General features: G+C 35.6%; 1 protein-coding gene across 1 annotated transcript in view; it reads left to right on the plus strand.

Annotated features, from left to right (window-relative positions):
- Positions 1-6,476, plus strand: part of LOC103596473 (cytochrome b5 reductase 4) — a gene marked incomplete at its 5' end in the record, with an annotated part of 32,911 nt that extends 26,435 nt beyond the window's left edge. The window contains 2 exons of the mRNA XM_008580112.1: positions 4,716-4,880; positions 5,899-6,476. Of these exons, the coding sequence (XP_008578334.1) occupies positions 4,716-4,880; positions 5,899-5,953 (220 nt within the window). The remainder of the gene's footprint in view (positions 1-4,715; positions 4,881-5,898) is intronic.
- Between the last annotated feature and the right edge of the window lie 7,278 nt (positions 6,477-13,754).

The following is a 13,754-nucleotide window of genomic DNA, read 5'->3' on the forward strand; positions in this document are numbered from 1 at the left end:
CCTCTCCAGCTTGCTGAGAGAAGTGATAGTGTTCCGATTTCTGGCCTGCCTTTATCCTCCCTCTCCTGCTCCTTCTCTCTTCCTGCTCTCCCTTGCTCATTCATATGTGCTCTCTTCCCTAAACCTCTCCTCTCTTACCTTACTTTCTCCTTCCTCTTTCTGGAGACTGTTCTCCTTGCTTCAGGCATTCTACTGGCACTGACTTCTAGTACTATGTGATTTGTGATCCCCATAGACTCATGGCCTTTTATGAGTAAGGTCTGGCCGGGCCCTCACTGAAAAAGAAAAAGACCATCCTTGTGTAGATGGCCTTGGAATATTTATCAGGAATTTTACCATATTCTGAGTATTGATGTGGAAATAGGAGAATCCTAGCCTTAAAGGCTTACTGATGGGTTTTGGTAGCACTATTTAGTTGAAACATGATTGTGTATAAAAAGAAAGCAAAAGTTCAGATTTAATATAAGGTAATTTTAATTAGTCACATCTGTATTTTAGTTAGCATTTAAAGTTATTAAATTTTTAATATACTAAATCACCTTCTTCCACATCTTGACTCCCCTATGTCACTTCTAGTTTTAGTAATAAAGTTTATGAAGATAAAATGTTAACTGAACATGCTTACTTGGTTAAATTATTATTGAATTGTGAATATTAAAAAAAAAATCTCTGATATTTTGTAGTTAAAACAACCCAACTCTGTAGAATTAGGTCTCAGCTTTCCACTCAATACTTGTGGAACAAGGAGGCCTGGGAAGGATGGATACTGAGTCTGGCATATGATCTAATATGAGGGTACTTTAAAAAGTTTGTGGAAAAATAGAATTAAAAGATAATATGAATCTTTCCATGAACTTTTGGAAGTACCCTCATATGTGTAATATTGGATCTAGCTAATTATTATGTAAAATTGAAGTCCAGATTAAATTTCACTTATTTTCCTCTCAAACATGAGCAGTGTTACAAGGCTCAGTTGACTCAGTCTTACACATTGGCTTACACCCTCCCATCATTAGTATGCACTGGCTTTGGGAGTTCTCTGCTTTTGCAAAGCTAGTTTTGAGGGGTGGAACAGGTTGACAATTAGCTTGACTTCTAGACAAGTTGTAATATGTAAATATAACAAGTATTTTCCTTCTCTTTCAAAGCAGTCATTTTTGGAGGTAATAACCTTGTTTCAGTAGAGCTGATAGTACATTCTATTTAAAAGACAGCATTTGATGATTTTACCTTCTGTTCATAAAAGTAATACATACTTATATAGAAAATTATAGAAAAAGTAGAAGGAAGAAAATCGCCCATAATCTTATTACTCAAAGAATAATTATTAACATTATAGTCTGTATCTTTCCATTCATATACACACAGACATATATACTTTTTTGTTTTGTTTTGATTTTTAAAATAATGCAGTCATACTGACTTTTTATAACTGCATTTTCAGTTTAATATGTTGTGTGTATTCTGTGTATAGAATAGTTTCAACTGGTGGTTCTTGACCTGAAACAACCCCACTGTCCAGGGAAAATTCATGCCTTGAGATGTTTTTGATTTAACTGGGGGGGAGGGGGGGATTAGTCAAGGCCAGGGATGCTGCTCAACATCCTATAATGCACGGGACAGCCTCCCACAATAAAGAATTATCTGGCCCAAAATGCCAATATTGTTGGTTGGGAAACCCTTCAATATGTCATGATGTTTAATAACATCATTATATTATAATAACATTATTATTTAATAAGTGCATTGTATTCAGTCAAGTGGCCATACCATAATTTATTTAACCAATCTTCTACTATTTGACATAGTTACTAGAAGTTGTTCTTAATCTCTCTAACTATTCAGGATAAAAATTCATCAGAAGAATCACTAGATCAAAATATTCTAAGGCTATTGATACAGTTTGACAAATAGCCCCTAAAAAGTAAAGTGCCCAGCACAGAATATTGTACCCAGCACATTTAATTTGGTTAGTGTTGTTATTTTTTATTTAAAATGGATGAGGAGGTTAGTGTTTGGGACGTAAGAGAAAGAGAAAGAAAAGGATTCCAAGCAGCAAGGGAATGGGACACAAAGGACAGAGGATTATTTACCCAGTTTTATGCACCAACGGAAGGTCTTTTGCATCATTTTAAGCATGTGTGTGCACACTATTTGCAAAATGTGCTTGACATTGGGAAAAAGTACAAAATAAGTAAGACTACCTTAGTGGTGGAGAAATTCTGAAGTATACGAGGAACTGTAGAGTCTGTGCCTTGAGAGGAACAAATAGCATGTTGTAAAAGTCTAGGGAGAAGAAAGAGTAATTCCATTTTTGTGAGGATGAGTATGTCAGAGCTTCATGGAAGAAGGGGTTTTTAACCAGGATTTGGGAAACAATTAGCATTTCTGTGAATAGGAAAAGTGGGATTGTGAATGGGTTAGTGGGATTCCATGAGTAAAGACATGAGTTCCAGGATGTTCTAGTGTTTTAGCAATAGCAGAGTCCAGTTTTGTTGAAATAAATACAGTGCACGAAGGAGAGCAATGTGAAATAACTGTAAAATAATACCTTTAAACCTTATATAAGTATCAGTATTAGAAGGAATTAATGGTGATGGTTTCTAATCCTCTTGTTTTACAGTCGAAGAAACAGGGTAGGCTAAAATCAGGTGATGGAAGACCTTGAATGTAATTAGATCACTTAGGCATTCATCTGTAGCAGATCTATTTTCTCTCTCTGTCTCTCTTTCTCTCTTATTTTTCATACTGCTTTGCATTTTATGGGTTATCTGAATTTATTTTCCAATAACCTTTCCAAGAGTCCTGGTCCTTTTTGGCACTTTTGAAATCATAGGGCAGAGAGTAATTTCAGGATGTTTACTAATGTGCCCCCTCATGCCTCCAACAACTCAATGCTGTAATTGTTTCAGACAGTAAGTTGGCCTTCATTCAGAAAAATCTAGGAGAGAAGATTCCATCAGAACCATCCATATCTTGAAGAAATTCTTTATTAAAGAATTCTCGAATCTTAATTTGGGATTGCTCTTGCTCCAGCTTAAGCTCTTTTCCATCCCGTGAGGAAGATAAGCAGGATAACAGCCCCTTTAGAATATCCTAAATTGTATCCATGCTGCCCGTTGACATTCTCTATTGAGAGCCTAACAGTACAGCCAAGAAACCGTATGTGAGTAAATACAAAATGTGCGAGAAGTTTACACCGTTTATATCAGGATTTCAGTTATTTATCACCAGTTAGTAAATACCTGCAGAAAATATGCTACTGATTAGGTTTCTTTTTTTTAAGCATACCAGTAAAGGAAAATTATGCATTGGTATTTATTGGAGATTACAGAGATCAGCATTAATTTATATATCCTAGCAATGTCATTCCAGTGATCGGCTTATTGGAAATAGAGGCATAGGAGACCATCTTGTATCTTTTTAAGAGGGAAATTTTTAACTTTTATCCAAACAGACATTTGCATATGTATGTATAATTTGAAATTTCTTAAGACAGTGATTCTGCAGCTGCTTTGATAATCTGATGAAACATTATGGACCTTCCCAGAAAAATGCACTTATGAATTTATATACATTTTATATGTAATTTCATAGATGCCAGTACATGGCTTGTCCTTCTAAGTACAATTTTTATTTTTTGCTAATATGGCTAAAATGGAGCAAACAGAGCAGGTACAACATAGAATTTTGGATTTACTATGGTTTTTCACCAGCAATTTACTTAATAGATTATTGAGGCTGAGGAAAGAAATAGTCTGTAGTTACATGGTGAGACTTGGTTTGATGTTCTTCTTTCTCATTTTAATTCTGTATCCTTTTCTTGAGTAACATTTCATAGTATTTGAGTACTTCCCGTGTGTTGGCCGCTAGGGATACAGTGATAGCCAAAGCAGACATGGTCATCTTAGTGACTGCATGTGTACAACCTGAGGTAAGGGCTATGAAGAAAAGGAAAACATTTCTACAACACATATAACAAAAACCCTAGACTGGTGGGGCCGCAGTGCTGCCCTGTGGAAAGGATATCTGAGCTAAGAACTGAAGAGATGGGTGTAGTAGAAGCATTACAGGAAGAAGAAAGAGATTGGGCAGTGTTATGGCAGTGATGACGGAGAGAGGAGCTAGGTCTTGGTAATGATTCAAATATGGAGGGTGAGGCAGAGAGAGGTTCTGAGGATCCAAGGTTTCTGGCTTCTGCAACCAAGTGGACTATGGCACTACTAACAGTGATAATGTCAGGTGTGGGGCAGGGTCAAGCTGAGGTTGAGAGCCTTTGAAACAGCAACAGCAAGAAGTCAAATAGGCTTCTAAGTCAAATAAATTAAAAGATCTGGAAACCACTGGAGAGGTTTGAGCCAGAGATTAAAGTGCACATGTTGCTGGTAATCGCTCTTTATTATGATTTATACAAGCAGATTATTAATAGAAATGTGGAGTTCTCTGAGATCCCTTGGAGCTTTCTGAGTTCAATAAAAATTTACCAAATCACTTTCTTTATCTATAGCAAAAGCTACTCCTTAGTAAATATGGATTAACCTGTATGTTTTTGTTAAATCTTTACTTATAATCTATTCCAGTGGCATTTTATCAAGTGTATTAATCTTTATATATTAAATTGTTATTTGGGGGGGCATGGATGTTTTATTGAATTTGTAACATGTTAATAATATGTTTAAAATAATAGGCTTTCAAAAACTCTTTCTTTTCCCTAGATTTGATGTTGAATTTGTTCTCTCAGCACCTACTTCTGAATGGGATGGCAAACAGGGATACATTTCACCAGCTCTTCTCTCTGAATTTTTAAAAAGAAGTATAGACAAATCCAAAGTCCTCATCTGCATTTGTGGACCAACGCCATTCACAGAACAAGGAATAAGGTGAGTAGCCACATGGTAGGAAACAGAATGCCCAATACCATGAAAGGGATATCTTCCATAAAAGCAGTTGACTTATCTCTCAATTTCTTCTATTTATGTGAACCTGCACTATAGACACAGAATTACAGCTAGATAAGAAAAATAAGTTCTGTTGATTTATAGTAGTGCTAGGCATCTGTAATTAACAGTAATTTCTTGTACATTGTCAAATGGCTAAAAAAAGATAGGAACTTAAATGTTCTCATCACAAAGAAATAAATTTTTGCAATGATGAATTTGCTAACTATCCTTATTTGATCACTATACATTGTATACATATATTGAAATATAATTCTGTACCCATAAATATGTACAATCAATACATTTCAATTAAATAAAAAAAAGACAACCATGTATGATGTGCCTCCTGATGGAAGAACACTACCTATGAAGTACTCTTGTCAGAAAGACTTAAATGTGCATCTGATCAGCCTCATGATGGAAGAACACTACCTATGAAGTACTCTTGTCAGAAAGACTTAAATGTGCATCTGATCAAGCCTCTAGATCCAATTACTAAATTATAGGAAATAAGAGGACATAGGAATATATTTTTAAGGAGTACCACAGGATGCAGCAAAATGAGGACTATGGGAGGCTAAACAGATAAAAATCTGGTTTTTGTCAACAAATTAATTGCAGGACAGAGAAAAAGAGATGGAAGGAGATTTATAGATCAAAAGATAGCTAAAAGACTTATCAGCCAGGTGCAATGAGTAATCTTTAATTGGATCTTGACTCAAACTATTTTTAAAATTCTTACATTTATGAGACAATTGAAAATTTGAACACTGACTAGATATTTGATATTCAGGGATTATTGTCAATTTTCTTGAAGTAATAATTGTGTTTTTTAAAAAAATACATATAAAATGGTGCAAATGAAAAAGTACTATGGTTCTGAAGGTAAACTTTGATCTTATTTCTCTATTTTTAAACATTTTCCCTAAGAAACATGTGCTTTTTATTTGTTTTTCAGGTTGCTGCATGATCTTACCTTTTCAAAATATGAGATCCATAGTTTTACAGCATAATGAAGAGCTATCATTGTTCCTTATTCAACTAGTTTATCTAAATTTGTGATTGCTTAGGGTTTTTTAAGAGAACATTTTCGCTACAAGGTCAACTAGAATCCAGGCTTCAAGTTCTTAAATGAAATCAAATGTTCAGTATAGGTAACTTCTTGGCTTTATTTTGTACCATAACTTATTTTACTACTGATGTATGGCCTGGAGAGTCAAACATGGCAACAAATACATATAGAATTCTTTGTTATGAATCACAAATTTCCTTACCATTTAAATTGTATCCCTGTTCTACAATAAGCATTTGTGTTTTATGACATAATGTAAATGATCACTTTGATCACTTTTCTATTCTGTAATATGTCTTATTAGCAATACAGATTAAATTTTACGTTGCACTATTAACTCAGGAAATGATCATTTATGCCATGTTAATAATATGCAAACATGGAATGTTGTGATACAGACATTTTTGTGTGTATATTTGGCATCGATGCACAGTAGAATAAAATTATACTTAAGTACTTTTTAATCCTTGTGGTACAAATGTGGTTGAATGCAACGATATGGGGCCATGTCTTAAGGGCATTTCTAAAAGGCAACAGTAAAAGATATTGGAGATGCTTCGCACGTGCACATTTGGACTAGGTGTACCAGAGAGCTTAGGCGCTAGTAATATATCAATTAACTCTACTGTAGCCAACATCTTTCTCATCTTTTCTAACCCCCTTTTTTCTTTCCCCTCCAGTCCTTTTCTAATTATCTCAACCAAACAGAATCTCCTCTTTGTATCTCTTTCTCATTCCTCCTTTTATTAAATTTTAAAGCAAAAGAAAATCCATAAGCATATTCTGGGTAATCTCCGCTCACATGATTTTATCACCTTACATGTTAATAATTCCCAAATTGGAGTGTCTAATTTTAGAATCACTGAGCTTCTGTTTTCAATATCCAGTTACCTTTGGGACACTACCTGGATGTTCCATAAGCCCCTCAAACTCAGCATGTCCCAGACTAAACTTTCACCATGATCATCTCTTTCCAAGTCTATTCCTCATGAATTCTCTGATTCACTACCTTCTACTTAGTTCAGCCCCTCTAGAACCATTAGGAATCAATATCGTTGTCTCACTTTCCAATCTGGTTTTTCCGTACCAGCTAACCCTGCCCTATCATCCCTCAACTGCATTAGTACAGTAGCTTAGTAATTGGTATTCCTGTTGCAATCTTGTTCTCACTGAAATCTATTCTCCATTCCAGGGTGTCCTAGAAGGCCTTGAAGAGAAAATCCCCTAAATAGAGCCTCAATCTTCCATTGCATACAGCCATATATTGTGGGGCACAGATGGGAGTATAGGTTATAACTATTATTCTTAAGTAAAGAACTCAGAGTCCTATATCGTATATTTGCAATGAGGGAAGAGAATTATAATTAAAGTCACTTCTGTTTGAGAATTCTGCTTGCTTTTTTTTCTTCCTTTTTTTTTTTTAAATATATTTTAAACAGATTATCACAAACTTAGCTTAAAACACACCCATTTATTGTCTCACAAAAAAATATATTTTAAACAGATTATCACAAACTTAGCTTAAAACACACCCATTTATTGTCTCACAGTTTCATGGCTCAGAAGTCTGGGCACAATGTGGCTCAACTGGGTCTTCTGCTGAAGGCTTCACAAAGCTAAAATCAAGTTGTCAGCTGGGTTAGGCTCTTATCTAGAGCCCAGCTGCAAAGTCCCTTTTGTCTCGTAACATAACATATTCAAAGGTTGCAGGCATTAGGGTGTTGACATCTTTGTGGGGGGGAGCATTTTGTCTATCACAATCCATAAAGGAAACAGAGAAATTTGTCCAAGGTGAGATGATTAGGTTTTGTCTAGATATCACTATAAGCCCTCAACTTTTATCTTAATGTAATAGAACACGAGAGGAGCTTTCACATCCCAGAATATTTGACTATATTATGCTCAAAAGGCTTGGCTGTAATCTCCTCTGTGGTCTCCCTTCTCAGCCATGTAACCTTTTCCTGAACCAGCTTGGAGCTTAGTCTATTGACAGCTACAAACGCCCACCTTTGGGCAGATAAGCCAGACTGTGATTGGTCTACAATATTTAGAATTGGGACTAATAGGTAACAAAGGAGAAATGAAACCTCAACCAGCCTCAGGCTCTTGGTATCTTTTAGCTTTGGTTTTATTGTGAAATCATCTTCACACAGGGTAGCTAGTTTGGCAGACCTCAAAACAATACCAGAGTGATCTATCTAAAATTCAAAAACGCATCTCCTTTCCTGGTTAAAACTCCCACTCACAGAATGGAATCCTGTCTTGGGTGCAGCATTATTTATAAAGCCAAAAGGTGGAAACAACCCAAATATTTATTTAGTGGGTGTATGGGTAAATAAAATACAGTATATCCATACATGAAATATTATCCAGCCTTAAAAAAGATTGAAGTATTGATACATGGTATAACAGGATGAGCTTTGAAAACATGCTGAATGAAAGAAGCCAGTTATAAAATATACAGATATGATTTAATTCCTATGAAATGTCTAGAACATGGAAATCTGTAGAGACAGAAAGTAATTATGGTTGCTTAGGGGGTACAGGAATAGGGAATGATAGCTAAAGGGATGATAGCTAAGGGTATGAGGGGGGTCGAAGTGATGAAAATGCTCTGAAGTTGACTGGTTATGATTGCACATACCTGCAAATATACTAAAAACCATTGAATTGTAAACTTTAAGTGGGTAAACTGTATGACATGTGAAGTATATCTCAATGAAGATACAAAAGAGATATTAAGACTAAAGTAGAAAGAACACAAGAACAAATAGATAAAATTTCTTAAGTGAAAAGAATGCAAATAAAGACAAAAGGATGCAAGAGGAAGTGGTGAATATTGAAGACAGGAAAAGAATACCCAACATATGAATAATAGTAGTCCTTGAAGATGAAAATTAAAGTAAGGAGGAAGAATAAGTACTAAAAAGTGTAAGAAAAATCTTCCTGAAATTAACCAAAAAAATTGAAGTTAATGTTGAAAGAGAACATCTTAGAATACTCATATTCACCTAAAAAGACCAACACAGAGATGAATTTTTTTTTTTTTTTTTTTTGTCTTTTTCGTGACCGTAAGGGGATCGCAACCCTTTGTGTGGTGTTGCCCGCACCGCACTCAGCCAGTGAGGAAACCGGCCATTCCTACATAGGATCCGAACCCGCGGAAGGAGCGTCACTGCGCTCCCAGCGCCGCACTCTCCTGAGCACGCCACAGGGCCGGCCCTGGCAACTGGTTTCTTTTTCTTGCACTCAGCCAGTGAGTGCACCGGCCATTCCTATATAGGATCTGAACCTGCGGCGGGAGCGTCACTGCACTCCCAGCGCCACACTCTCCCGAGTGCACCACGGGCACACTCAGCCAGTGAGCGCACCGGCCATTCCTATATAGGATCTGAACCTGCGGCGGGAGTGTCACTGCACTCCCAGCGCCACACTCTCCCAAGTGCGCCACGGGGCCGGCCCAGAGATGAATTTTAATGAAATTACTGAACCTTAAATAAAAAGCAAATACCTTTAGTCATCCAGACAAAAATAAAAACTCATGACTTAAAAGGAAAAGAGAATTAGATTATCATCAGACTTTTCAACAGTATTACCTTGTGTTGTAAGAAAGTGTAACATATTTCAGATACTTAAGGGAAAAAAATGTGAGCCAAGGATTTTACATCCAACAAAACTTACTTTTGACTATAAAGGCATAAACTATTGCTGAATGCAAGAATTGAAGAAATATTGTTTTCGAAAGACTTTCCTAAAGAAAGAACAAGCTTTAGACAACCAGAAAGATTAGAGAGACATTGATGAAAGGATTAGTGATGAACATTAAACCTGTGGAACTAAGATTAAATGAGGATTAAAAAAAAAACATAGATATATGCTCTGACATAGAGATATAACTATTAAAAATGGGAAGAGAATGAGGAAAACATATGAAAAAACTTTTAACTATTTTGGAGTATTGGCAGTGGTTGTATTAGTACTGTTATTCTGAGGATGTGAAATAAAGCAAATGCATACTAAAAAAAATAAATGTCATCTGGTCTTCAGCCTCTGCATTTTCCATTAAATATATTTGAAGTGGGTTAAAAGTAGCTCTGCTGATTAAACCATTATTAGACTTTGAGAAGAGTTTTCACTAACTAAAAATCTTAGAGAACTAGTTTGTAAAATGCAATTATGGACTCACAAGTTACCTCCCTCATGGTTCAAACCACACAAAATCTTTTGTAAGGAGAAAACTTGACAATTGTTTTTCTTTGTGAGACTGGCTTTGTGAGGCAATCACAGTTCTGTTTCTCTCTTATCTGCTAGTACTTCACTCTACATCTAAGGATTGTTAACTCTCCCAAAATAATTGTGTATAAACCAGAGGGAGACTATCAGTAGCAAAGTGTGTCCTGGAAGGTGTGATTCCCATAAGTAAAGTTCTGTAAGGGGTTGCAGGAACAAGAAGAATCTTAACAATGTTCATGCTGGCAGGTTTTTTGTTTTGTTTTTTTTCCAGAGTGTCAGAAAATCAGGCTTTAGGGAGAATCCTATCTCAGGTAATCTGCGCTGAACTCAAGAAACTCAAGTAATAAACACAGGAAATTGAGTTAGGAATTGTGCACATGAACTTGTCATCTAGATATAAATCTAAGAGGGAATTAGACCCATACCCAAACAGACAAAGAATAGGGTCAAAGAAAGTTTATGTACCATGTCTGTTGATATGCCTTAAATCTGGACAGGTTGCTCCTCATTCAAAACTAAGTATACTTTAAAAATCTGGTATAGGATTTATCTTAGAATAATGCAGAAATATAGGAAAAAGAGGGATATCATCCCCAACATTCAAGAGGAATAGCAAAGCTCTGAAAATGATTTCTCACAGGAGCTGGAAGAAAATGAAAAGGTTTGGCACCGTCAGGGGTGTGCAGGAAGGCACGGCCTCTTTGAAACAATAGCAGGAAGCGTGGACTGTGATGATGAGATAGACTGACCAAGGTGAAAAGTCCTCAAAACAGGGCCGGCCTGGTGGCTCACTCGGGAGAGTGTGGCGCTGGGAGCACCGAGGCCGCGTGGGTTCGGATCCTACATGTGGATGGCCGGTGCGCTCACTGGCTGAGCGTGGTGCAGACCACACCGAGCCGAGGGTTGTGATCCCCTTACCAGTCAAAAAAAAAAAAAAAAAAGCAATATTCTAAAATTTATAATTCTCAATACTGGCAAGAGTACAGTGAATCAAGCATTAACTGGGTTTATTGATACATTGCTATGATTTTGGGGGGAAGCATCCTGACAGCATGCATTAAAACTGTGCTCACTTCTTGTCTCTTTTGGGGTTTTATCTGAAGTATTAATACAGAATATTGAAGAAGAAAACCCCAAAGCTGTTCACTGTTAACTACATTATAATAACAAAAATTTACATTACATATAATACATAAATTTAAAAACTAAATTTACAAGATACGGGGAATGATTAAGTAGGATTGTTATAATTGTTTACTGGAAAATTTTGTGTACATTAAAATAATGTTTATGAAGGATTAGTATCAAAATATTCATGCTGTTATATTAAGTGAAAAAAACCAATACTCTAAATTGTATATATAGTGTGATTATAACCATGTAAAAAAGCTATACATAGTGATAAGATGAAGGAAATACATAAACATTAACTGTATTATGTTATATAAAAAGATTATGGATGGATTTTTTTCTCTAACTTCTGAAGTCTGTACAATAAATGGTTTTCATTTTTCTACAAATGAATTACAAACAAATTTCAGAAAAGATTAGGTATTTTAGCTAATGGTAAATGAGTATCAAGTCATATATTTTATGATATTTTTTCAAGTTAGGGCAGAAAAACCAACTCCAGGTTAGTAAAAGACATTGCCACAATCTAATCTCTTGCTGTAGAGAGTAATACAGTTTTATTTGAATCAGGAATAATTCAAACATTTAAAAATTGATAACATTGGAAGAGATTTAGGACCCTTCCCTATATGGAGAAAAATTGAGGTCTAGGACAAGAGAAAGAAAATCTGAGATCTTAATTCATGGAACTAACTTCAAAGTTATGGATCTTTTGATGGGGATTGCATTGAATTTGTATATCACTTTGGGTAGTACGGACATTTTCACAATGTTGATTCTTCCAATCCAAGAGCATGGGATATCTTTCCATCTTCTTGTATCCTCTCTAATTTCTCTCAGCAGTGGTTTGTAGTTCTCATTGTAGAGATTTTTCACATCCTTGGTTAACTAAATTCCTAAGTATTTTATTTTTTTGGTGGCTATTGTAAATTGGCAAGCTTTCTTGATTTCTCTTTCTGAATGTTCACTATTGGAGAATAGAAATGCTACTGATTTTTGTGTGTTGATTTTGTATCCTGCAAGTTTGCTGAAATCATTTATCAACTCCAAGAGTTTTTTTGTAGAGGCTTTAGGCTGTTCGATATATAGAATCATGTCATCTGCAAACAGGGACAGTTTGATTTCATCTTTTCCAATCTGGATGCCCTTTATTTCCTTCTCTTCTCTGATTGCTCTGGCTGGTACTTCCAACACTATGTTGAATAGAAGTGGTGAGAGTGGGCATCCTTGTCTGGTTTCTGTTCTTAAAAGAAAAGCTTTCAGCTTTTCCCCATTCAGGATGACATTGGCAGTGGGTTTATCATATATGGCTTTAATTATGTTGAGATAGTTTCCATCTATACCTAACTTATAGAGGGTCTTTGTCATGGAATGAATGTTGAATTTTATCAAATACTTTTTTGTTTGATTTTATTAATATGGTGTATCACATTTATTGATTTGCCTATGTTGAACCAACTTTGCAACCCTGGGATGAACCGCACTTGCTCGTGGTGAATAATTTTACGTATGTGTTGCTGTATTCTGTTTGCTAGTATTTTAGTGAGGATTTTTATATCTATAATGACATTTTTCTCAGAAATGGAAAGAACTATCCAGAACTATCCAGACATTTATATGGAATAACAAAAGACCACGCATAGCCAAAGCAATGCTGAGCAAAAAAAATAAAGCTGGAGGCATAACACTACCTGACTTTAAACTATACTACAAAGCTATAATAACCAAAACAGTGTGGTACTGGCATAAAAACAGACACACTGATCAATGGAACAGAATAGAGAATACAGAAATCAACCCACACACCTACAGCCATCTGATCTTTGACAAAGGCACCAAGCCTATACACTGGGGAAGAGACTGCCTCTTCAGCAAGTGGTGCTGGGATAATTGGATATCAATATGCAGGAGAATGAAACTAGACCCATACCCACACTAAAGTCAACTCAAAATGGATTAAGGATTTAAATATACACCCTGAAACAATAAAATTTCTTAAAGAAAACATAGGAGAAACACTTTGGGAAGTAGGACTAGACACAGACTTCATGAATATGACCCCAAAAGCATGGGCAACTAAAGGAAAAATAAACAAAAGATTATATCAAACTAAAAAGCTTCTGCTCAGCAAAAGAAACAATTAACAGAGTTAAAAGACAACTAACAGAGTGGGAGAAAATATTTGCAAAATATACATCTGACAAAGGTTTAATATCCAGAATATACAAGGAACTCAAACAACTTTACAAGAAAAAAACAAGCAACCCAATTAAAAAATGGGCAAAAGAGCTAAATAGGCATTTCTCAAAGGAAGATATATGAATGGCCAACAGACATATGAAAAAATGCTCAACATCACTCAGCATTCAGGTATTGCA

This window comes from Galeopterus variegatus, unplaced genomic scaffold (genome assembly GCF_000696425.1).
Source record: "Galeopterus variegatus unplaced genomic scaffold, G_variegatus-3.0.2 Scaffold2023, whole genome shotgun sequence".
Lineage (NCBI taxonomy): Eukaryota > Metazoa > Chordata > Mammalia > Dermoptera > Cynocephalidae > Galeopterus > Galeopterus variegatus.